At 39.1% G+C, this 27,470-nt stretch overlaps 1 protein-coding gene across 1 annotated transcript in view; it reads right to left on the bottom strand.

The window, feature by feature from the left end:
• Positions 1-24,714, bottom strand: part of PAPPA2 (pappalysin 2) — a 158,444-nt gene extending 133,730 nt beyond the window's left edge. The window contains exons 1-2 of the mRNA XM_058177494.1: positions 23,629-24,714; positions 7,272-8,331 (exon numbers count right to left, since the gene is read on the bottom strand). Of these exons, the coding sequence (XP_058033477.1) occupies positions 7,272-8,331; positions 23,629-24,127 (1,559 nt within the window). The 5' untranslated portion in view covers positions 24,128-24,714. The remainder of the gene's footprint in view (positions 1-7,271; positions 8,332-23,628) is intronic.
• Positions 24,715-27,470: the final 2,756 nt, after the last annotated feature.

Here is a 27,470-nt window from a genome sequence, read left to right as displayed (position 1 = left end):
GGACATACGACCAGCTTACTTTTCTCCCTGCTTCTTTCTCTGCTGCAAAAAGTTACTGCAGCAAGTGAGGGATGAGGCAGAGCCAGGTGACTGAGGGTAATGGCAGGGTTATGCTTCTGGCACTCTCCTTTTAACTGCCTGTAGAAAGGAATGGCTGGTGCAATTAGAAGAAGGTAGGAATAGCTGCATCTCACTTACTTTGGTCATGTCATGTGAGGGAATTCACTGAGAAAGCAATTATGTCTGGAAGAGTTAACGATAAAAGGAAACCAAGCTGCCAAAGAACACAATGGGGACACCATCAAAGCTGACAACAGCCAGAGTATAGAAAAACACAAGTTACGTTTTAGGGTTAGAATTTTTTAGAAGTAGTGCAAGATCAAAAGATGTGGATAGACCTGCCTCATAGAATTGCCAAGAGTCAGACACAACCGAATGAATAACATCATCAATAACAGTTGCTCAAGCTGACATATTGGAGCAAAAATAATAACAACAATTAGGGAACAAAGCCACTGGCCATGTCAAAGGGCCAGAGCTACAAGAAGTGATCATAAGAAATTAACTTGGAAAACAAGCAAGACCTCAGTTCAGAAAACCTATAAGCCACCAAGTATCCTGAAGCAGAAAGTCTAAAATTTACAAGTATCTTTAGACATTAACAATTAACGGCATTTCTCAACTGAGGCACCTTTGAGATTTGTGGACTTCAACTCCCAGAATTCTTAGCAAGGGCCACATTGTCTGGGGAATTCTGGGAGGTGAATTCCATATATCACAAAGGTACTAGATTGAGAAATATTGCAATAATCCTTCCTCCTTCCTTCCCTTCCTTCCAGTGGTGGGTTTCAAATTTTTTTACTACCGGTTCTGTGAGCATGGCTTGGTAGGTATGGCATGGCTTGGTGAGCATGGCAGGGGAAGGATAGTGCAAAATCCCCATTCCCACCCCAATCCAGGGGAAGGTTACTGCAAAATTCCCATTCCCTCCCCAGTCCAGGGAAAGGATAGTGCAAAATCTCCATTCCCACCCCACTCCAGGGGAAGGTTACTGCAAAATCCCCATTTCCTCCCGATCAGCTGGGAGAATAGATGGGAGCGGGGCCCGTCAGAATTATTACTACTGGTTCTCCGAACTATTCAAAATTTTCACTACCGGTTCTCCAGAGCTGGTCAGAACCTGCTGAAACCCACCTCTGCTTCCTTCTTTCCTAATGAAATTCCTTTTAATTTAATCAATTAAAAAATAATCACAATAAACCTTAAGGTTATTTTATGCAGTAAAGATATTTTCCCCTTAAGTCATTGCTTTGGCTGTTGGTATTGGAATAGTAAGAATTCCTACATCAAGGTGTCGAGGTAATACTAATAAGAGCAGTGTAATAATACAACTAGGCATGAACAAAGCCAGAATGCTTGAATTCCTCTGCAATACAACATAAATGAGATTGGATGGACCCCAAACATTTACAACCACATCACTGGAAGAAACTAGTTTTTCTTGTCTGAGTTGGATAACAGAGCCTTGGAAGGAAAATTTAGATGCGGAATGTAAAGAACTGGGGTGAATGGATGAACAATGCAGACATGACTTACTTTGGGTCTGTCATGTCTGAAATATTCATACCATGTTTCTAGGAGCAAGCTAGAAGTTATTTTTTCTACATTTCCATTCAAATTATAATTTACAAACTTTTCTGTTCTTTGATCATTGCTGCCTCAGTACCTTATTTGCCCTTCTACATGCCAATCTTCTGATCACTTTACAAGCAACAGATGAGCTAAATATTAATCAAATGCTCGGATTTTGAACTAACTTTATTATTAACTATTACCTAATTTCTAACCACCTGCCAATAAAATTAAACAGATAACAGCTTCCAGGCCATCCTCTTATTGTTGTTCTTGTGTGCTCTTCAAATATAGGAACATTCAAGCCAGTACATGGCATCATCATGGGCATGAGTCAGAGGCTGGCTTGGTGCTGAAGAACCATCTGGCTGTTGGCAGTACAGAGATCAGGAAAGTGTAATCAGAAATAACACAACAGCCTGTAAATCAGGGCATACAAACACGTATAAAAGAGGAAAGAATGCAAACAAGGGCAGTGAAATTTGGGAAGCCGAACAAAAGCAATGTATTAATAGCTGCTACTACTATTGATCAATGTTTGCTATACCTCCCAAACCAAGCACGGGGGTACAATTCCTTAACCAGTGCAACACTCTGTTTTTTCTCCTGGAGGCTCAGAAAGCCCAGGGATCCTGGGTTAAGTGCATATGCCCAGGGTCAGTCCTAGGAAAGGCCCTTTTCACTAATTCTGATGGCAAAAAAACCCTAGACAACACAAGAACAGAATTTGGGGATGGAGCAGAAAATCTCCTGCCACTAAATAAATAAATGTATAACTTCACCCTGAAGTGAAGTTGGTTTTATCATTGTCACTTCTGGAGTCCCTCAAGATCTAGTTATGCCAGCAGGCCTGGGAACCCTAGGGACAGGTGAACTAGTAAGGTACCTTACTGTTTTTAACATCCCTTCATAGGATGTTATTTATTTATTTATTCATAAGTATATATAGATAAATACATTCTTTTTTTTATATTTGCCTTTGAATAAAGTAAGAAAAGGACCGATGATCACAACCATAATTTACCAAAGATCTCCAGTGTTCCTCATGCCTTTGGATAACATTCAAAAGGCAGATTTGTAGGGGAGAATGACAATCAACCTCCCTCTGGTTGCTCCCTTAAAATGACAATCTGAAGAACTCTCTAGCTCAGTGTTGGTTCACACCACAACCATAACCATTTGGTACCTACATAGGGGTGGGGTGTGCATTATGGAAGTGTTAAGTCCCAAAGTTAGTTGAGATTCTAAAGATACCTTTCCTCTCTCAAGAAAACTATTACAATGGCTACCAAGCAGCAATTTATAGTGCACAGACACCAATTAACTTACTGATGAAGATATTCTGAGCACTGAATTGTTGCTTTTCGAATGCCTGAAAGTCCTCCCTTTTTCACATATTGGTATATAGAACCAGCAGTTGATTAAGATACACATCTGGTGGGCTAATAAGGCCCGGAAAGAGCCACGTTTGGATTAAGGAGACATAAATTCAACTATTGGAAACAACCAAACTCAGAGATCACCAAAGACCCCTCATTCAACTATCTATATAATCAGAAAATGCAGCGACTTATATTCACTAGTTGCCTCAAGTAACCCTTATAAATTGTAGGTATTTTTATTTTAAAATACAATGAGAACAACATCCACAACTACTGCCCTGATTTCACATGGATGATATAAATTGTGCATTAGGAAAAAAATCTCAATTTGCAACATATAACAGGATACTGTTTTCCTCAGGGATAAATCTAGCTCTTTCTGCTCTATTACTCTGTCTCCTTGAGGTTTGTTTTGATTTTTTTTGTTTTATTTTTTTAATGTTAGTTGCTAGACAGAATCAATCACATAAGCAGTAATCCCTTGCAAATGGAACTTAATAGATTTTTGAAAAAGCAAAATATTGACCGACTAGAGCTTAATGGCTCAGGAGCCGCATGAGTCTGGCGTGCAGATTCGCCAGCAGACAGTTTAAAAGCGCACACAAATCGAAAAGGGTAGTAAAATTCCTTTTAAGTGGCAGGCCCTGAAAAACACAGCAAGAATTTCCAGCATTAGAGTCCTCGCTATTTACATTATAACCTTACAAACTTGTCTGAGTGAGATCCTGAATGGATAACTGGCAGAGAGTCAGTTTTCACCATAGCTAAATTGAATGACATCACCAGAAAGCCAAGTAATCTTCAGATGCCCTGCAAAGTTTAGAAGTTTAGATTAAGAAAGCTGGGCATGAGACATCTTTTGGTTGAAGTCATCCTACTTTCAGATAAAGAGCACGCAGAGGATATACACAAAATGAAAAATAGGTATTGTTTCAAGTTTAGGAGAAAGCCTCCCAATTCAATAGATTCACTGGAATAGTCTGAGCTTGCATGTCCAAATGGGACAAAACCTGGAACATCTCACATATTCTGTATGAAAGAAAAATTAATTTTGCTCAAGTGTTCCAGCCATAAGAAAAGATGAGAACCTAGAGCAAGCCAGGGTCATTCAAACCAAGGTCATAAAAGTAAATTAGGTGGTAATTCATAATATCTACAATCCCCACCCAATGTTATTTTTTATAATAACATTGAAAAAAATACTTCCCCCACTCCAACAAGCATCTTTTTTAGTATATCTGTAGACTTCCAAGGAGAAGTAGCCCAGCAAATAGCAAATATGTATTTTGGTCCTAGGGGTAAATGCAACAACAACAAAAATTAACAATTATAAGTTACAAGACAAGATGTCAATTATGGCACTAAGAACAGACAATTAATGTGCTTCTGTTTTGTCTCCAGCACAGAAAAAAATTTATGCAACAGAGGTTTTTCAAGCTCAAAAAACTCAGAATAACTGCTTGCAGGCTTCTGGTGGAGATGTAAGGATATGAAATTCCATGGAGAAATAGCTTATCTGCAACTGATTATTCAAATGATCATCTTTGTATTTACACCGAAAGAATTTGTGTTTATGAATTCTACAATTATCTAGCTGATCTGAACTGTCCCCATCTTTCTGAATCATCCCTTCAAGCTCAACAGCTTCCTACTATCTTATTTCATGATTACTGATTAAATATGTCTAGGCAAAAGAGTTTTGTCAATATGTAAGTGTCCTTTGCTATCTCTGCTACTTTAGTTGACTGGAGAATGCTGAACTCACCTAAAGGGGTAGAACATATGGTCCTATCTTAGAAGAAAGTGCTACTTTACTAAAAGAAATATCCACACTGGACCTCATAACTAGCTTGTAATGTTTCACAGATGTAGATGAATTGGATAACAATTGCAATTTTCTTCTGCATCCAAGAATATTGCTGTATTATTTTGAAGTACAAGGACAGATTCATTTTCCAATGAAACAACAAAGGCATTTCCAGGGAAGCAAAATAAACAAATAAATCCATATTTCCTCTTTACTCAGAAATATTCAATTTAACAGAATATGCCTCTGAATAATTGAATATAGGAAAGAGCAGGCTTTTTTGGAGTTAAGGTGCTATAGACAGAACAAGGTTCTTTTTGTAGAAGACTTTCAGAAGAGTGCCAGGCTTCCTTCCAGACAGAGCAAATAATCTTGCCTCTTCAGACATTTAACTCATAGTCAGAAACTTGCTAAAAGCAGAAGCTCATAGACAAGACAGAAACTATGCATACTTGGACAACTTATGCAGAAAACAGAAATCAAAGAGTGTTTGAAACTCATTGGCAAATGTTACTCATCAGGCTCACATTATACATGTGTACTAAGGGCCCTGCACTGGCTGTCAAGAAATGCAATGCAAAGTACTGGTTTGTACCTATAAAGCTCTGTATACCATCGTGCCTAAGTATCTGCCAGCCCAGGCAGCCAAAATTGGCCTATCTAAGAGAAGCACTGGTATCCTCAGCCTTCACTTTCTGCAGTCACCTTCTCTTAAGATCAAGTCTTGTCTCATCTGTTACAATATTCCAGAAATTGGTTAAGATGGAACTATTCGAAACAGCTTTTGGTCCCTAGCATTCTGTCACTATCATTTATTTTATTATTATTGAATCAAATAGATATCATTCTAATGTTTAAACTGTATGCCTATCTCCCTGAGTTTTTGAATCAAATTAAAGGTAAAATTAAATTGCAAGATATCAGACTAAGCTCTCCTTCTGCTTCTCTTTCCATTAACACCACCATCCTTCCCATCCAGGACTTTTAACCAGTGGGGTCTGATCATACTATCTTTGTTTCCTTTTCTTCATTTGTTCCCATTTAAAAATTATTTTGAACAGCAAAACTGGTATTTTGGAGTCACAAGCTTCAGATTCCAACTTTACCATGAGATAGCTGGGTCTTGGGCAAATCACACTCTTGCATCCTTTATATAGAAGTAACAAGCATATAAAAGAGGAAGTGACCTATTTTACAGGGATATGGTTAGTATGAAATAAGGCACATTACAATCCATTTGAAAAGTAGAGAGGAGTCAGAGAAAGAATTCAATAATCATACAGTTCTTAGTTAAACACCAGCTTTATTTTGAAAAGGAGGAAAGAAGAAAGAAGAAAGAAATTCAAAACTGCCCTGCCTTGATTCTATCTGATAGAGAAAGAAAGAAAAAAAATGACTATCTGGACAGGCTTTCAGGATTCTATTATACCGTTCCACAATAGTGTTCCAGTAGTCCTTGCCAAGTCTATTTTCTGAGCTGGCATATCTCAAAGAGCCAACAGAAAATAAAATTGATTGTTTTACACATTTATAAAATATTTTCTTGCAAAATTCATCTCTCTGGTTCAGAACAGTTCTCTGCTTAACCAATAGCTCAATGTATACAAGTATACATGAGGTGATGATAAAATATCAAATTTCCCATTCCTGGTCTCTCCAGTTGAATTAGGATCTGCAATCCAGAATTCCCAGCCAAAACTATAACTGATGTCTGGGAATTACAAACCCAAATGAAAAGTTTTCTATCCTTCCCTTTTTTATTTTTCATTTACAAGCGAAAATTCAATTTTGGTGTTGATACAAGCATTTTCTGCTGGTTCTGTCAATAAATTCCAAACAATTCTGAGCTAAATAATGAATTCTTGTGTTAAATTATTTGTAGCAGAGCTAATATTTAAATTTAAATATTTTACAAATATATTGTAGTTGAGTTTTTCAATTTACAGTTCATTATGCCAAATTCATAAAATGTCCTGATTAGAGGTAAGGAATCTGTATTCCATGGACCAAAAGCCTTCTTGTAAAATGTGAGTGCTGGCCCCTTTGCTAGACCAGGGGTCTCCAACCTTGGCAACTTTAAGCCTGGAGGACTTCAATTCCCAGCAAAGCTGGCTGGGGGATTCTGGGAGTTGAAGTCCTCCAGGCTTAAAGTTGCCAAGGTTGCTAAGTCTTATTTTGGGGGAAATAGGGTACTATAAATCACTAGTGGAGACTTTTCCAATGACAGTGAAGCTGTTAAAAGCTTCACGACAATATAAACTTGTATATATACTTAATAACAACAGGAACTATAAATTAATGTAGGATAAGCTTTGAGTTAGATATCTAGCAGTACATTAATGGGGAAAAAACCAAATTTTGAAAACAGAAATTTACTCAGAAAGACTGTAATCTTTGGGAACCTAGAAACCCCTAGAGAGTAGTACAATGCCTTGGCCACTTCTACTTACCTTTGTGGAGAATCTGGATCAAAGCAAGTTTTTCTTACATTAGTTACTCTGGGGTTACAACAGTCTCCATCATCAAAATTGTGGAGCATATTGTTGCACTCCATGTTGCAAACTCCATCCCGACGCTCCCAGACATAGCAGCGCCCCAGCCAACGGCAGTCACCACCATCGTAGCCTGTCATTGGATGCTTGCACTCAGGATTGCAAAACTCATTGCCAATTTTTCCTGGCTCACAGTTCATTAGAATCACACGGTAGCGGAGCAATGAATTGTATACTTTGTGAATTCTAAGTTGCCAAGTGATGTTATAGTGGCCAAAGGCCTCATTCAGGGCTTGGTGCTGGTGGGCAATCTGTTCCTCACTCACAGTAGGATGGAGACCATCATCATCATAGATATTGACAACCCGATAGTGCACTACTTTCTCATTCCGTAGTGGCCAGTGGCTGTTATAATGAGATATCAATTCCACATTATCACAGGCAGCCTGTCCACAGAGTGGAGGTATAAGTGGAGACAGAACTTGAGGTTCTGGTCTATATATCATCTCTACTTGTGGGTAGACTCCATCCTTGAATGTTACCCACTGCTGTTGCAAATGGCTGAACTTTGCACTGAGCAATAAGGAAAGTTCTCTGTCTTCAAACTTTCCCAGGAAAGCTCTCTGAAGTTTCTCTTGGGGCATAGCAATGTTCCAAAGGGCTAGCAGAGCCAGGTAGCCTCGGAAATTGAGTCCGTCTGAGTTGCTGCCTCCCAGGATCAAAGTGCGGCACGAGGCCATAAAGGGACTGTGAAGGTCACCAGACTGCTGAGAACTGCGAGCTACCCGCCTGCCATTGACGTACAGAAGCATCTCCTTCCCACTGTAAGTGGCTGCCACGTGAGTCCATGTATGGAGCTGGTAACGGTGATATGCCAATATAGTGGCAGATTTCTTGATACGGTCTGTACGGAGTGAGAAGAAGAAACGGGCATTCTTTCTTTCAGGATTCTCCTCCGAACGGATGCCCAAAGTCCACCCCTTATCACTGCCAATGTGAGAGCAATTGTCAAATACACCTGAATGGAGAGGACAGAGAGAAAAAAGGGGAAAAGAATGCAATATAAGGAAATGCAAGTAAAAGTATTATATAGTCTCCCATCTTAAGCTCAGAAGCATTATAAACTACATGGCATAGCTACAGCAAAATTACATATTTAAACTGATTATTTCCATCCCACCCTACCCCAAGTCTTTTGGAAATTGCAGTTTAATGAAAGGGGTTTGTCTAATGGCTTAGGTTAAAAAAAAAGGTGAGACACTATTTGCATATCACATTGCATCAAGTATTGCATTTAAATTGTTCAGTTTTGCAGCCAGCCTTATTCCTTTGCCAGTGGAGCTATCCAGAGAATTGGTGCTGACTGAGCAAGTAAAACCCCAGAGGAACATTATAGCAAATGGCTCACACTGACAATTCCTGGTCTCAGTCCCATCTGCCTTTCCTATCCCGTGGTTATTCATTCTTCTTCTGGAAAACAAATACTTAATACAATTGCTTGCTGAGACAGCTGGATATACTAGGGAAGATCACTTTTCATTCTGCAATTAGGCCACTATTATTAGGCCACTAGTATCTGCAAGTATTTTGCATAATGTATTCCTGCTTAGTGTTGTTAGAAAAATTCATTATTATATGCAAAGTAAACAAAAGGTGCCAAATATTAAATTACAGTGACACAGAGATTTTTTCAATTATACACTTTTTGCAACTAGAAAGATGCTATTTAAATTAAATGAAGTAACATTTGAAATATTACAAATGGCTCATTAATGTGATGAAACATAAAATATATTTCACTGATACTCCTTGTGAGCTGCTGACTGTTCTCCTCATAGCCAATAATTTGGGGTCTTGAATTGGGAATCTTGTAGATGAGACAGACCATTCGTGACCAGGACTATATCTAGTTAGGTCCAAAGAAACACAGAATAAGAATATATGAAGTAGCCCCTGTTCATGGGATCAGTCTAGCATACCTGACTTCAAAGTTTTAACCATCTACCTAATTAATAGAATACAACCTTCTGCGGAGAAACACATACCAGTTCCACATAATGCCTGCCCTGAACATTCACAGAGGGTTTCCAAAGCTCACTCTTAAAAACCTCAAAATATAGATTTTTTAAAAATGCAATGTTTTAACTGTATATATACAGTAAATACATTGGAATACTGTCACTCAAGATTGGAGCAATGAACTATTTTAACACATGCAAAAATAAAACTCCAAAAATATTTTCAAGATCTACAAAATGTACTAATGAAAAAATAGAGGCCAATAGTCTCAAAAATACCTGCATCTTCATTTCCTTATTGCTCAAATATTAACATGGTAGGGGAAAAAAATAGGAGACTATTTTTCAACCTTCAGTACCAATTACTTTCCCAGATCATCTGGAATTCAATAACGTGGAGGAAAAATCTACAAATGTTGGAGCCAAAACTTTTGGTGATTAAAACCTGGCTCTCTCACAGGATATAAGAAGGTGAATGTGAATATTTGAAAAATGACCAATTCTTCTGACATTTGTACTAAATGTAAACTGCAAGGTAGTTCAATCACAATCCTTTTCTTCTTCATATGAAATTAAATACTATGGCTCAGGAATAACAAAACTTAACTGGAGGGGGAAGGTAAATGTACCCCTTAGTATGTTTTATTTACTCTGAATAGCTTTGAATGTTGAATTCTTGTTTCCATTTCATGAATTATGAGGTTATGGATATTGCTTCCAAAAAGAAGAGTTATAAGGTATTTGACAGCACAACCTGTCAATATATTCCTATAGGAAATTTTATTCTGTTTCTAACCATTTCCTAAGATTTTACTAAAAATATTTCACATACAGTTTAAGAAGTGTTGTTTAATATAATAAAATAATTCTAGTGTTAAATATTCTATGGCAACAAGCAGCTTCTCCAATGGAAGCATTCATCAGTTAACAAAGTCATTAAAATACCTGAATTTTATTATCATTGCTCCAAAGCAGTGTTTCTCAAGGTGTGGTCTGTGTATCATTGGATGACTGGTCAAGATCTGCTAGGTGATCTGCCACAGTCTCTCAGATGAACTAAACAAATATATTATGGTTCATTTACCCAGAGAACATGATGCCAACAAAATTACTTTTAATTAAGACAGAATAAAATAATTTAACTACAATACAGCTTTTTTGTCACTGGGAGTCAGATGGCTTATCAATTTACTACTATGGTTGGTCACATAATTAGCCAGATATTTAGATTGGATTTGGCATTTTTATCCACCTTTCGAGGCCTTCCCAAGGACCAACATCTACATGTTGTTCGTCGCTGGTGTTAAATATATTGTCGCACGATGTAAGCATTGCCAAGTAAAGCTGCCTTTTGCAATTGATCGATGGCAATTTTGTCAATGCTGATGGTGTTCAAATAGTACTCCAGTTGTTTTGGGATTGTACCCAAGGCACCTATTACTACTGGCACTACCTTTGTTTTCCTTTGCCACAGTTGTTCTACTTCTATTTGCAGATCCTTATATTTTATTATTTTCTCCAGTTCTTTCTTTTTTCTTCTGCTGTCTTCAGGTTCTGCCACATCCAACTATCCAGAAATTTTTTACCTTTTTAATCAACAATTGTTAAATCTGGGGTATTATGTGGTGAATAGCTTATCTGTTTGAATTCTAAAGTCCCAGAGCACTTTAGGTACTTTATTTTCTATTATTTTATTTTATGGTCCCATCAGTTCTTGCTTGCAGGCAAATGGTATTTCTTGCAGAATTGTTAATTATTAGATTAGATTAGATTAATTATAATATTGTAATATACAATAATAAATAAAGGTGTCATTGCAGGATATAAGCTGTTCCAAGTAAAATTGCCTTTTGCAACTGATTGATGATGATTTTGTCAATGTCAATGATGTTCAATTATTAAATATTAAAGGCCTTTAAAATTAAGGGGAAGGCATACACAAAGATAACTATATAATTATAACATTATTATTTTTTCCAAAATACATGAATTCCCATATCACTAAAGGATTTGTTTGTTTGTTTGTTTGTTTGTTTGTTTGTTTGTTTGTCAAATTTATTTGCCACCCATCTTGCAGTTCAAGTAATTCTGAGGTAAATATATAATGTTTATTTAGTGATTCATTATTCATTACACAAAGTTTAAGAAACACTACTCTAAGCTTGTATAAACTTTCTATCATAGTCTCACTGAATTCTGTTTAGTCTAAACTTCTCTTTTAAGGATCAGAGACATTATACTAAGCATGAAACATAGTTTCACTCTTCCTTATTACATGACCATTGGCATACACAGTAAATTAATAGTATAGGAATGTCTATCAAGCATACTTTTCTCAATATTATTGGAAAAAATATTTGTTGGACCAAAAATTCCAATTACAGAGACATATGTACTTTCCTAGATAATTTACATCACAATATTTAACTGGAGAAGGATATTAAACTGTTTGTTTGTTTGTTTGTTTGTTTGTTTGTTTGTTTGTTCATTTAATATATCTATATAGCCACTCAGGCAGCAAACAAATAAAAACTACAATCACAATCAATAATATTAAAGTAGCAAAAAAGAAAGAACAATTGACACCCCCCAAAACTCTCAATCTTCATTTTAATCCTAAAGGAAGTAATAACTCTGTACTGTTTGTACAAATGCTTCTTCATTGGCAGTCATTGAACAAATACATGAAATGGTAGTGGCAACTTTTTGCTGTTTCTTCCTGATTATTTTATTATCTTGTCCAAGCACACAAATACCTGAATGGATCAAAATCCTCTCTGCCCACTTACAAATTTCTCAAAATTGTTTCCACAGATCCTTCATTGGTGTAATCAGGTAGTGATAAACATGCTTCCTTCTCTTGTTGTCATTTCAAATTCAACACAACACTGTGCTAAGCTTTTTCTTGCTACAGATTCCTGCTCTGAAAACCCAGAGAATCTGCTTTGGAAAATCTCAGAATGCTTTCAGGGTCTTGTCTCAGAAACCAGGCCAGCAAGTGGGAAGACGGCCAAGAATGTGTGTGAAGATGCGATCAGAGAGTTCTACTCCAGCAACAGCTTTTTAAAATGGTAATTTACTACTTTAATGAACAAGCAGTTTCCATGATGAGACAGCCAGCAAGTGGGAATCAGAAAAGGAACAGGTAAACAGGAAGTAGAAACAGAAGAAGCAAGAGATAGGATTTGGATGCAAAAGTACCTGGTACAAGTCTAACTCAACCATCTCTCATTTTATAAACAATGTCACAGTAAGACAACTTCTTACATCTCCAGCCAACCTTATGTAGAGACTTGGCCCCAAATATCAAATTCTTGAAAACTAATGGGGTTGCTACTGAAGCCAACTCAGGAAAAAAAACACGATCCTAAATTGGATTATTAAAATACAATTGGTATTTATGAAAAAAAGAAGAGATACTAATATAAAATTGAGACTGGAGCACTTAGCAAAGGTTGCTCAAGAAAAATTACCATCTCCCTATTAATTCCTCTCTAGAAGCCAAAAATCTATGAATTTTAATAATACCTTCTCCCATAAGTAAACTTCACCCACTTCTACATTTTTCCCTTTCATTTGTTCCATATTATTTCCATTTCTATCTCTTCAACCCCTTTTTCCACATTTCTCTTTTATATACTCAGTCACATATTTGTCAAGTCATGTTAGGACAACATAATCCTGTACTAGTAATCACTTTTCTCCTTCTTCTATCAACTGACCTGAGTATTCAAGATGAAAATAAAATAGGCTGTTCTCATTGCCCAATAGGGAAATCAATCTATCTATCTATCTATCTATCTATCTATCTATCTATCACCTTTATTATATTTACTAGTAACTCAAGGTGATGAACATGTTCAACATATTCTTCCTCCTATTTTCCCCACAACAGCAACCCTGTGGGGTGGGTTTGGCTGAAAGTGACTGGTCCAAAGTCACCCAGCTGGCTTTCAAAGCTAAGCAGGGACTTGAACTCATGGTCTCCCACAGCCTGGTGTAAAATGACAGAAGAAAGCTGTTGTTCTTTCAGGACCATAATCTAATAGTTTTTGCTTTCATGGTGGTAAAGATAAAGAATTACAAAACTTTATGCGTTGGGACTGTAACTTCCTTTCCTTTAATCCTTTCCTTTGGAAAGTCTGAGATCTCTGGTTAATTCCTAGATAAAATACATTTCTCCATTTTTTGAATAGTAGATATCTTTATATTGCTAATACATGGGCTTTTTTTAAAAAAATCTGTCCTTGGGAAAAACAGCTTCCAGGAAGATCAGGTCCATGTAGGAACTGCCCTGTTCTAAATTGGAAAAGGGTTCTTTCCATATACTAAAATCTTCAAGACCTACACCATGAAAGGCCATTTTGCAAACTACAGACTTCTTTCCTTCTCTTACTGCTTCTTCCAACCCATTTTCCCCTATTCATGTTACTGTTTTTCTATTGTTGCATCTATCATTTCTGATGCCTCCTCCACCTGTTTTCAAAGATGGTAGCAATTACTTTTGCAGATGAAAGGAGGAATGAGAAATCTGGCCCATGACATAAGATTCAGCAGTTAGTTCATGCCTCAGATATGAATAATTGATGCTCACAATTTCAAGCAAGCCAAAAAAACTATCCTCCTGTACTGCTTAGCCTCTTTTGGGGGAAAAAACACACAAAACCATGTGGTTTGAATTATTGTTACTGGTCCTGTTCTCTTTATTGTACATTCAATTAGAAATGACCTTCTTTGTTTTTCCTTGAAGAGGTTTTTCTTCTCATCTTCTGAACAACTGAAGAAGCTTCCTGGATGAGAAGCGAAATGTCTTCAAGAAAAAACAAAGGAAGTTCAGTTGCTAATAGACCAAAAATCTGAATGAGCAAAATAATTTTACCAAGATTCTAAGGATATGCATTGCAAGACTGGGATGGCATTACATTGACACAAATAGTAAATCTCAATGTTGAGGGACCCGAACAGATTGGTGAAAAGAGTATCTTTAGAACAAAAACAATACAAGAAAACTAAAGGACCAATCTTTACCAGGTTCACTCTGTCTGACAAAGGAACATTCTGTAATTGAAAACTTAAGATTTTCAGAATTAGGTTTGGGCAGACCTGATGATGGGTCCATGATTGATTTTGCCCATTTATTTTTCATTCAGCAACTGCTAGAAACATTCTTATTCAATTTTATTATCATTTAGATTTTCTTTATTTAAAACATCTCTCTTCAGAAAAAAAGTTTCACCATACAATATTATTGCACAGGTGATCCGTTATACAAAGGAATCCTCTTTTAGCATTCAGATCCCAAGCTGTGGGTGCAAATATGCATATATATATCATGTCCTTTCAGAATTGACAGAAATTGCATGAATTTGGGTATATCAATCAAATTTCAAGCAACAATTCTCTGTGCCAACTGAAATTATCAAGTTTTCTGCAAGGTCAATGCTGTATATAAGGCATTGTAGTAGTAAGAAATGTGGACTGAAGAAGTTTATGGAGGCTAAATATTTCCATGAAAAGTTTTCTACTTCAAACGAATTTGGCAGTTTCAGAGTTGTATACTATTTTTTATTGAGGTGAATATTCTAAAAATTGAGAAGTTAAAACTCTATTGTTTAATAATTTTCTAGCATTCTAATATTTTTTCTACACATCAGATATCATAGTTCTTGATAAAACTGGAGACAATGTTCAAACGCCATACAATAGATAGGATTTAATTTTTGTTCTCATCAATGTGGCCCAAATGCTTTTGGAGATGAGGACACTGAGTTGAATATGCTAATCTAAATTATACTCATTAGCATAGGAAGATCTTCCAATTCAAACATTTTTTGGAAAGTAGATATCTACAGTAATAGTATTGCCAGCATATGCTCAAAGTATGAATCATCATGGCAAATTATCCTGTCCATAAGTGATAAAATCTGGCAGCCTCTCTAAAGCTGTCAAAAAGTCATGAGGGACTTTAGTCTTCCAAAACCCCTTAAGGTGAATGTAACACCCTCTGGAACAGGAGAAATGCTAGCAAGCCAGCTATTCACATTTCATCCATCTTAAAAAGTCCTGTTCTGTCCAATACTTATTCAATCCAATACCCCAGTTAATCTCCATTTCAAAACTTAGTTTCCTCACCTTTCAGATGGCAAGAAAAAATAGAGCCACATGTCATCAGACTATTAATGGCACTTAATTTAAATCATCAAATACTACAGACATTTCTCCTTGCCTCATTCATCAAGCGGCTATACTGCCTTCTCACTGTGGTAAGGCTGGACCTCATCCAGGGAATGCAGCCAAAGGAGACTATCCAGAAAGTGTTGGGGGAACAGAGAAAATAAAAGGCCAATCAGTATCTGGGCTGACATGAATACATTTAGAGTCTCCAGAACAGTTACTATATGTACAGTTCTTCCTTCCTTCCTTCCTTTCTCCCTCCCTCCCTCCCTCCCTCCCACCCTAATCAAGAAATAACTATCCTGGCATATATATATTGTATACATTTCTCCTAATTTTATATATTTTATATGTTTGTAAAATATGACTTTTCTGCAAGTAAATTTCCCTAGTATAAAAGTGCACGATTTATTTTATTCCCAAAATATCACCATAAAGTCATGAAATGCACAAAGGTCAATAGATAATTGCATCACAATTCAATCTGTAAAGTGAAAATTATATAAACTACAGTTGAAGTTTTTCTCTTCCCCATTCCCTATCCCTATCAGACAATACAGGTAGTCCTCAACTCACAACCACAACTGAGCCCAAAATTTATGTTGCTAAGTGAGAAATTTGTTAAGTGAGTTTTGCCCCATTTTATGACTTTTCTCGCCCCATTTGTTAAGTAAATCACTGCAGTTCTTAAATCAGTAATGTAGTTGTTGAATGAATCTGGTTTCCCCACTGAGTTTGCTTGTCAGAAGGCCGCAAAAGAGGATCACATAATTCCAGGACACAGCAACTGTCATAAATGTGAATCTGTTGTCAAGCATCCAGATGTAAATCACATGACCATGGGGATGATGCAATGGTCGTAAGTGTGAAAATGGTGATAAGTCACTTTTATCAGTGCTGTTGTACCTTCGAATGGTCACTAAATGAACTGCTGTGAGTTGAGGACCACCTGTACTCAGGGGCCTACATAGTTCACCAAAAAGTGAATGGCAAATTTCTGCCCAACCTTCTTCTCAGCATGCTAGCTTCTATTTCTAGGAATTATTTGCTTCTAAGGAACACTTTTCCATTATGTAATCTGCTGGCATTAATCATACAGTATGCAATTTTTCCATATATTATTCAATAGATATAGTTATATCTATTGAATCTGGAGATTTGAGGATTTTAAACACCTGAATTTTTCCCATTTCTCCATAACATGTACATTTATTTGTCAATGTTATCTCAAATCAACAGGAATACTGCCTTTTTTATTCCTAACAAATAATGGCAGCCTATTAGCCTTTAGCCAATGTTGTATGATCTTATGAATAAAACATAATTACTTATGATCCACTGGGCTAATATGATATAAATCATTAATCTTTTTAATTATTTAGTTTAAAATTTGGTGATTCCTAGTAATCAATAAAATGTGTTCTAGATATGTACAGTTTGACTAATAATATGTTCTTGAGTTCTGCTCCTTACTAACCCCCATACTGACTACTCTATTGTTTTCTCCATTCATCTTTCTTGCTTAATTGAAAATGGGGATATTTTTCTGGTTCTATTTCTCTGGATTACAATTGATGTTCATATTGTAATTTCTAAAGTATTATAGATAGAGGTCCTTTTATAATTCTACAATTATCTCATCTGATCTTTAAAAACAGAGCTTATTTTTTTCTTTTTAAAAAATAGAAGTTCTCTAAAACTATCTTGGCAAAAAACAACTTGTATTATTTGATATTCTTGTACCAATTGAACATAACTGTTCTTGGGGTGAAGATAAGGGCCGCGGTGTGGTTCAGGCTGTAAGAAGCCTGTTATTAAACATAGCTGCCTGCAATTACTGCAGGTTCAAGCCCCACCAGGCCCAAGGTTGACTCAGACTTCCATCCTTTATAAGGTAGGTAAAATGAGGACCCAGATTGTTGGGGGGGCAATAAGTTGACTTTGTAAATATACAAATAGAATGAGACTATTGCCTTACACACTGTAAGCCGCCCTGAGTCTTCGGAGAAGGGCGGGATATAAATGTAAACAAAAACAAACAAACCAGACATTGAGTAATTCAATCTTCACTTCAACTCTAATAAAACATCAACCTCAGCATATACAAATATAAGTTCTTTTACTTTTCTGAGTACTTCTCAAGAGCCTTAATTCTTGCTGGGCCTATTTTCCTTAAAAGTTCCAACTAATCTATTATCTTGAGTTATATTTTATTCCTGATCATATCATTTTAAAATATTATCAGATAACTTATGTGTATCTCCTATTTTCCTTCTTATGTAAACGTTTTTGAATTCTTCTCTTTTTCATAAATTCTAGCTATGGGGTCTCACACAACTTTTTAAGTTTTCTGAAAATCCAACTTACAAAACTAAATAAATAACAGTTCTGATAATCCTTGCCATTATAAATACCATGATGATGCCTCTGTTCCATAAGGTTCTTTGTAATTCCACTTCATCAAATATATTCATCTTTTAATTAAAATTCATCCTCTTTCAGATTCAGAAAATTGAGGTTGTCAACAAAGCAAAATGAAGAAAAAATAATAATGAATTTATTAATATGTGAGAATAGATGTCAGAAATACTGGAATCCTTCATTGCCAGCAAGACTGTCTTCTATTGAAGTTTTATCACTTGTTTCAAAAAACTGTTATTGTGTTTTCCAGAAATACAGTGTTAGTTTCATATTCCCAATCTTCAACTGGATTTCCATTTTCACTTTCATGATTTTGGTGCATAATAGCATACAGTATTTGTGTGCATATTACATGCAGAAATTGATTTAATTCAGATATACACAATCTGTAGCCAATGAACCTATGTGACCTTCTGGGCTGCTTCAAAAGCTGTTAAGTAATTGCATTATCTCAGTGTAATTAATTTCATGTAATGTAATATGATTTAAAGGAATTTAAATTATATTAAATTTAGCTTTTACATACTGCTGTTTTGGAATATAAGCATGTGATTCTATAAGTCTCTATAAGCATGTGACTCAAAGGCTTGCTGTAGCCTTGAAATTTGAAAAAACAGCACATCCTTTTATAATTTTAATAGCAGGGGTTGATTTTGTTATTTGTTTAATGGCTCCTGCTTTGTGGATGTTCTTATTAGAAAATTTTACTCTGGGTTATACGTTGATTTAACATTTTTAGCTGTTTGTGTGTCTTTTTTTTAGTTTTGGGCACTGCCCAAATCCATTGAAAGTGGGTGGCCAATAAAATTACAAGCTATGTCACACTAAATTTCAATAATCTTGATTCTCACTACACTAGGATTTCAACTCTATTATTTGTATCCTGTATTCTATACAGTAAACCTCAAAGACCATGAATGAGGCACTTCCTGATTTCATCACTACATTTATCTGCAAATGCTTAGGTTCTATCTCCACTGCTTTTACTAATTTGTCTTTAATGTAGCAAGCCAAATAAATTAATACTTATTTAGAAGCATCAAATAGTACAATCTACATGACATATAGAGAGCCACTTTGGTGTGGTGATTAAATCATCAAGCTAGAAACCAGGAGACCATGAGTTCTGCCTTAGACACAAAGCCAGCTGGGTGACTTGGACCAATCCCACTCTCTCAGCCTTAGGAAAGAGGCAATACCAAACAACTTAAAAAAAGACCCTGCCAAGAAAAGTGCAGGACTTGTCAGGCACTCCAGAAGGAGTCAAAAACTGACTCAGAGGCACCAGAAAAGGAAAAAATACATATGCATAATGCATCAATCGCCAACTGGCCTTACAAATTAAAAGCATCCTGTTGTCCACGATTTGAAGAAAAACTGTAACGTTCACAGTTTGTAATAAAGTAAACAAACACTTTGCAACCCAATTCATCTTGCTGGACACTATTGCATTTTGCTTCAAATGACTAACTATTTCATTACCTAATGTAATCTCATGATAAAAATCATTAAATTTCTCTTTACTTTTGCTTTAACTTTTACATTTGCTTTCTGCCTGGTCAGGAAGAAATTATCCAAGCTAGAGGCAAAAGGAAGTAAGAGCTAGATAAATCACTGCTCCTTTATCCCGTAATCTGGTATCTATAGCACATAGCAGTTTGATTCAATGACTTCCCCCTTGCAACTGGTTTAAATGCGAACATGCTGGTTACAATATTTGGTGGATATTTGCAGGATTTTTTTTTTTTCATAATTCCTTCCTTCCCTCCCATGCCTAGCTTTATCCATCATCCAGCTTGATGAAAAATTCTGGGATACCATAATTTATTTATTTTTTTAAAAATTATATGGTACCCTTCAAAACAGAATTCTCCCAGAATGGCTTACAATATACTGAAATTGCAATCTCACTTTTTAAATTAAAAAGTTTAATTTAGGTTTACATTAGACTAAAAAATAGAATTTATTTATTTATTTATTTATTGTTTGAATTTATATACCGCCCTATCTCCCAAAGGACTCAGGGCGGTTCACAGGCATATAAAAACATCAATATACAAATTAAAACAATCATTAAAAAACTTATTCTAGTGCCCAATTAATTAAAAGTAAAAATATAGATATTAAAATCAATTTAAAAACCCCTCTAAATTTAAAATCTAAAAAACTAAGCCAGTCCTGCACAGATGAATAAATGTGTCTTGAGCTCGCGACGGAAGGTTCGAAGGTCCGGAAGTTGACGGAGTCCTGGGGGGAGTTCGTTCCAGAGGGCGGGAGCCCCCACAGAGAAGGCCCTTCCTCTGGGCGTCGCCAGACGACACTGCCTAGCTGACGGCACCCTGAGGAGTCCCTCTCTGTGAGAGCGCACGGGTCGGTGAGAGGTATCTGGTCGCAGTAGGCGGTCCCAGATAACCCGGCCCTATGCCATGGAGCGCTTTAAAGGTGGTCACAAAACCTTGAAGCGCACCCGAAAGCCACAGGTAGCCAGTGCAGACCGCGAGGATAGGTGTTATACGGGAGCCACGAGGGCTCCAACTATCACCCGCAGCCGCGTTCTGGACTAACTGTAGCCTCCGGATGCCCTTCAAGGGGAGCCCCATGTAGAGAGCGTTACAGTAATCCAGGCGAGACGTCACGAGGGCGTGAGTGACCGTGCATAGGGCCTCCCGGTCCAGAAAGGGGCGCAACTGGCGCACCAGGCGAACCTGGTAGAACGCTCTCCTGGAGACGGCTGTCAAATGATCTTCTAGAGACAGCCGTTCATCCAGGAGGACGCCTAAGTTGCGCACCCTCTCCATCGGGGCCAATGACTCGCCTCCGATGGTCAGCTGCGGATTTAGCTGACTGTACCGGGACGCCGGCATCCACAGCCACTCTGTCTTGGAGGGATTGAGCTTGAGCCTGTTTCTCCCCATCCAGACCCGTACGGCCTCCAGACACCGGGACAGCACTTCGATGGCTTCGTTGGGGTGGTCCGGTGTGGAAAAGTACAGCTGGGTGTCATCCGCGTACAGCTGGTACCTCACACCGAACCCACTGATGATCTCACCCAGCGGCTTCATATAGATGTTGAACAGAAGGGGCGAGAGGATCGATCCCTGCGGCACCCCACAAGTGAGGCGCCTCGGGGCCGACCTCTGCCCCCCTGTCAACACCGACTGCGACCGGTCAGAGAGATAGGAGGAGAACCACCGATAAACGGTGCCTCCACTCCCAATCCTCTAACCGCGCAGCAGGATACCATGGTCGATGGTATCGAAAGCCGCTGAGAGGTCTAATAGGACCAGGGCAGAGGAACAACCCCTATCCTGGCCCTCCAGAGATCATCCACCAACGCGACCAAAGCCGTCTCCGTGCTGTAACCGGGTCGGAAACCGGACTGGAACGGGTCTAGATAGACAGTTTCATCCAGGTGCAAGGGAAACTGATATGCCACCATACTCTCTACAACCTTCGCCGTGGAGCGAAGGTTGGAGACCGACGATAATTACCTAAAACAGCGGGTCAGGAAGGCTTCTTGAGGAGGGGCCTCACCACCGCCTCTTTCAAGGCGGCCGGAAAGACACCCTCCACCAAAGAAGCGCTCGTAATCGCCTGGAGCCAGCCTCGTGTCACCTCCTGCGTGGCCAGCACCAACCAGGAGGGGCACGGGTCCAGTAAACACGTGGTGGCATTCAGCCTCCCCAACAACCTGTCCATGTCCTCGGGAGCGACAGGGTCAAACTCATCCCATAAAGTGTCACCAAGACCACCCTCAGCCGTCTCACCCGTATCACCGCAATCTTGGTCCAAACCATCCCGAAGCTGAACGATTTTATCGTATAGATAACCGTTAAACTCCTCAGCACGTCCCTGTAACGGGTCATCCCGCTCCCCCTGGTGTAGGAGGGAGCGGGTCACCCGAAACAGGGCGGCTGGGCATAAAAAGAAGCATAAAAAGAAGCATAAAAAGGGCAAAAATTACTTTATTCTTTATACCAATCATTTAAAATGACATGGCATTATATTAAAAGGTACAGGAGGATAACAATATCTTGCCTGGTGCTAGAAAGATAATAAAATCAGTTCTGGCAGGCCTCACTGGGAAAGCCAATCCAAAGCACCAGAGAGACTACCACAACCAAAGGAGACCTATTTGGGGGCAGTCACTCATCACACATTGGGGGGGTGGGGGCTGCTAAAACAAGCATTTAGCAGGAACATATTGGAGGAGGCTTTCTGTAACATTACTCCTAACCAATTACATTCTCCTCATAATGTAGACCCAGAACCCAGGTCTTTGTTTTCTAATGTTTTAATCTATTCCAATACAAGCAAAGAATATTTTTTAGCCCACAAGGCTGGTCTATTGATGACTTAGTCTAAGGAGATTCGTATGCATGTGTACATACAACTTACTTACTTTTCACATATTCCTGCTCTCACACTCTTCATCTGCTCCATCAGTTGCTTACATAGTTGAAATGCTGCTACTGTACTTAATAGGACCTTCCAGGAACTGAAACTCTATGACCACTCATAGACCCGCCAATATTTGTCACTCAGCAAGGACCCCATAATCAACTACTGAGTGTTCTTTCAACAACTGTCATTGCCTGTTAGCAGATGTGTGATCACAGTGGTAATTCAGGCAGGATAAAGGACAACAGCACTGAAACGGAGGTGGTATAATGTTCTTGGAAACAGTAGGAAGTGGTTTGTCACTGATCTTTTTCCAGCTTCCAGTCTAGTCTAAATCCTTGGATGGGCAACACAGTATTAACCAGGTCCAACTGAAGCCTCCTAAGTATTTCCCATCCTAAACTGTTTTCACAATTCCAAAACAAAATCACGGATTGGACAGAGCTTTTTAGGGGGGAAAAGCTTTTACTGCACTAATCAGCAAAGCAGGGCAGTAATAATCTCTCTCTCTCTCTCTCTCAGAATTCACTGAGTTTCCTTCTGAATAATGCATGCAAAATAGCTTTAAATAGCAAAAGCTGTTGTTGCATACAGAGTACACATGACAGTCTGTTGCAAAATAAAGTATAGAAGGGAGGGAATGAAGATTCTGACAAGGGAACAGAAGGATTCCTGAATAGCCAGGTTTGTTTCTCTAACAAGTTAAATATGTTTAACATAACTCTAAATAGAAAATGCATATTATGCAACTTTAGAATACCAAATATAACTGTTCAGCACATCAGCATTGATTGCCTCAGTAGTGCAAATCAAGAAATGGGGAGAAAAGATAATTACCGATGAAAATCAATCCAAGTATCTATTATTATAGCTATTAGCCAATGTGCTTGCTTGGTGGTGGTGTTGTTTTTAATCGTGATTTTGACCAGCATATGGAGCTGCACGCTGACAAGCCAACTGCAAGCACACAGGATTCTAGGCTTGAAACGAACTAGTCTGGCTCTCTGCTGCTTGCAGATGTCCCTTCTCCTCTCCCACAGATACAATATTCGAAACTTCAAGTAACGCAACGGCCAAAGGTATCGACCCGGCCGACTGAAAACCCTTCGGGGCTATTCGATCCGCGGCAGGAGATAGCAGCCCGCGTCATGGGTCACGTGTACCGACTTGGTGCCCAGTTCTGCCCTTCGGCTTCTCTTACGAACCTCCGCTCTCTACCATATCCGTATAAATTATGAACGGCCGCCAAGACGGCCCCCTTCTCCCCTCTGGCCTAGCCTCACCCACTTCCACAACTTTACCTGCGATAATCGCCGGATTGCTCTGCCCGCCCTCGGGTTTCACCCAAGCTTCGATGGTGAATTCGCCACGGGGCAGCTCGGCGAGGGCTCCCGGCCGCAACAGTAGTTGCTCGGCTCTGCCGGAGAAGTAAAGTGCAGCGACGGAATCCGCAGCTGGGGCAGAAGGGCCGGCTTTTGCGCTTTGGCGTAGCGGGAAAACGTTGCTCTCTTCCCACGTGTCTTCCACGCTGCTCCCGTCGGAACTGGGAGAGCGGCGGAGCCTCGAGGGCGCCGTTCTGTGACCCGCCGACGCCGACGCTCCCACAGTCAGACGTGGGTAGCTCGCATAAGGGTGTTGAGGGAGAGTCGTGGCTCTGGCTTGGCTAACTCCGCAGGGCTCCCCGTCCAGGGATGCCGCGGACCGGCTTTCGCTCTGCCTTCCCCAGGAGGGGTGGCCGCCTTTTAACGCCAGCAGCCACACGACCGCCACCAGGAGCGACGAGGCAGGTGGACCAGCCATCCTCCGACGCGCAGCTTTCGTACGGCGCTCTCCTGCGTTAAGGCCCTTCCCGAACCCGACTTGATCCCTTTCACGGGATGGTTTCTTTGCTCCGGAGCGCTCCTGGGCTTAGGTTGTGTTTTGCCTCTGATCTCTCCGCTTGGCGCGCCGAGGAAAGATTTGGAGCATGATTTCGGCCAGCAACGCCCTTCCCAGAAGGCTCCGTGAGGACGAGTGGCCGCCCGCGGCATCGTTAGAGCATCCTCAAAGCCTCTTTGTTCGCTCCCTCCCCGATCTCTCTCGCGCTTTCTCTCGCGCTCTCTTTCTTTCTGCCTTTCGGGCTCTCAGGTGCGACTCTTCCTCCTCTTCTCCAAAAAAAAAAAAAAAAAAAGCTGCGCTCCTGAGGTCAGAGGCAAGTTAGTGCCGAGGATCTGCCGGTTCCGTGCTATGGGTATCCCCAATTTTTTCAGCTGATGTGCAGCTAGGAGTCCTGCTGGATTACTGAATAAGAGAAACAAAGGTAGCCAGAAGAGGGGTGGATCGCAGGAGTCCCCCTACCTTCTTGAAAAGATTGATGCTGCTGCTGCTATTGACCCGGCTCATAAATTCTGTCTTTTTACTCCACCTCCCTGCCCCTTCTATCCTGTCTCCCACCTTCCAATCTATGGCTCCTCCCCACTGCTTTGGGAATTGCTTGCAGTTTCTTTGACAGCTTGGTCCTCACTAAGGACTTTATTGGTTGGGGAAGATGGAAGCCAAAGTGTCTTCTACTGTATCTGTGGTGATCAACAGGACTTATTTCCAGGAGACAGTATTTAAAGGGGCCGCCACAGAGTGAAATTGGAACTTATTTCTGACTTTTAGGCTTGATATGCTTATTTTTAAAGTACGTAACAAGGCAGGCAACAGCCCTGATTCCCATCTCATATCAGTGTCTCCTGCACTGCACAATTACTTTTAGCCTAATGCACATTTACTTGAGCACAAGGTTTCTTCAACTCATTGGTACCCAATTCCCAGTAAAACATATGCTGGATTCAACTGCATGCAGAAAAATAGGTGTTTTAACTTTCAGATAATTATGTTCACCCTCTAGATTTGGAGTTATGTGATCTTAAGAATTGCTGGAGATCTTTGTCCTCAATACATTTTTCACAGAAGCATATCTTGCAAAAAAACCACCAACACCACTATGTTGATGGTACTTGATCTTCCAATAAAACCCTGACACTAAGAACTTTGTATTTGGTAGCCTGGAACAATTCAAACAGTTCGAAGTAATGTTCTGGATCTGCTGCTTGATTCCTGTGCTTGTTTATTCTGAAGTGAGTCCCATTGAGTTCAGTGGAATGTACTCATTTCAATAAAACATTGAAGCTTTAACCAGAATATACTGAAGAAGATAAATGTGCTTAGAAGAGAGGGCATTTTATGATTCATTTTATGTAAGTCAGTAATACCGAGATCCAATTAACAGTTTAATTCAAAACTATGACATTCAATCAAAGCTTTGCAGTTGGCTCTAAAGAGATGCCAATAACTCCCTAAGCAGCCCAGGAGAGATCTCCACTTGCATCTGATATGCTGAGAATCTTTTGGAATAAGAGAATTAGTTAATACTAAACATTTGCTGGAGATGAGCAACAAGATTATTGCCTTCCAAAATATGGGGTGGAGTGATGAAACTTCCATCTCCTCTAGACTGGTGCAGAGGGCAATCAGCCAAAGTAGCACAGGAAAGCTGTCTGGTGAAGCCAGTGCTATATAGTCAGGTGGAGTTACACAGCACATTGAATCTGGTGGTGGCAGAGCGAATGACGTGCATACATAACTTTACTAGAAACACACAGCTGCTTTTGATGTGCAACACACACAACTCATTAACACACCCACACAATTATGACAATGTCAAAAAGAATTCAAGTGGCATCATCCTTTGGCCAGCTTGTTTATCTATTTTCATGTCTCTTCTATCTGCTAACTGAGGAAAAGATAATCCATCTGGCCAAAAAATAAAATCAGATGCAGATCTCCAAACCTTGGGGTATTCTTGTAGATTTTGGAGCAGGCAATATGGTAAAGCCTTCATCAAACTCCAGGAGTGTGTGTTTGTGCACTGTCTGCATGGGATTTAAAATTTCTGGATTGCTACATCACATTTGTTTGCCTTTCTTTTTAAAGCAGAAGTAACATTTTTTTCTATGTAGGTATAAGGACAGATGATCTGCAAATGAATATTTATAGATGCACCTGTTTCTTCTTTATAAAAGATAATGTCCAAAATACTATTTTCTAAGAGCAATTCCTTCATACCTTAGTTGACCTCATGAATCGTCATATTAAAGATTTTGTTTCTTCTTAAATAATTGCAAAACTCAGAAATTTCAACTTAAGATATTGTGGCTGGAATTTCACTACAAGAATAAAAGAGCTGCCACTGAAATGAAAAATAGCAAAATGTATAAAGACTGGAATATCTAGGCCATAGAAGACAGGAATGAAAAGAAAAAGGACAAAGATCTATAAATAATAAAAGAACTTTCTACCTTCTCCCAGTAGACTCTTATGTGCTCAGGACTTCAAAATCAACACAAGCTACATTGGTTCTTGCCACTTTATTCTCTCATTTAAAAAACAAAAAACAAACAAATCAGGTTTTATAAATAAGACCTCAACTCTTGTAGAATTTATTCACACTGATTTTCCAAATAGCAGCTGCACTTAGAACTCCCTCCAACCATCAGTTGAAATCTGCTGTGCCACATGCATGGTTTTTCCTCTGCACTGCTCATTTCACACAAACCAGACAGTTTTCATTCCTGACACCACAAAGTACTAAGGACTGACAGCCTTTTCCTCATCTCCTTTCTTTTTGCTCAGGTGCCTTCCTGCAAAAACTGTGCTAACATCACATTCTTAGCACCCTGACTTCGTACCGTCTCCTATTCTCTGCCTTCAAATCCAGGAAGGAGAAAAGGACAGTCTGGAACCCAGGAGTCCTTTTGGTCAGTTCCGCTATGTGAAGTTTACAAAGCCAAATAGGAAAATGTTTTTCTCTCTCTACCTCCCCATCCACAGTCTAAGGTTTGGGGCAATCCTTCCCTCTTCCTTTTGAATTTAGTTCAAAGCAAAACTGTTTGATATGTGCAAGAAAGTAACCTATAGGTGTTGGAACCTTCTCCAAAGCTGGCCAAAGCAGTATGAGAAAAAGAAAGAAAAGGTATGGTAAGAGTACTTAAAGCATATGCTGCCTCCTAGCTTCCCTATGCAGTACTTACCCTGCAGCAGTCACTGCCCTCAGAGGAGACACACGCACACATACTTTGAAAGTGTTTTAAACCCACCGACAGTAAGAGAGGAGGAG

The sequence above is a fragment of the Ahaetulla prasina genome, chromosome 3, assembly GCF_028640845.1.
Source record: "Ahaetulla prasina isolate Xishuangbanna chromosome 3, ASM2864084v1, whole genome shotgun sequence".
In the NCBI taxonomy this organism is placed as follows: domain Eukaryota; kingdom Metazoa; phylum Chordata; class Lepidosauria; order Squamata; family Colubridae; genus Ahaetulla; species Ahaetulla prasina.
The sequence above is the reverse complement of the archived record's forward strand: the minus strand, read 5'-3'. Positions and strand labels throughout refer to the sequence as shown.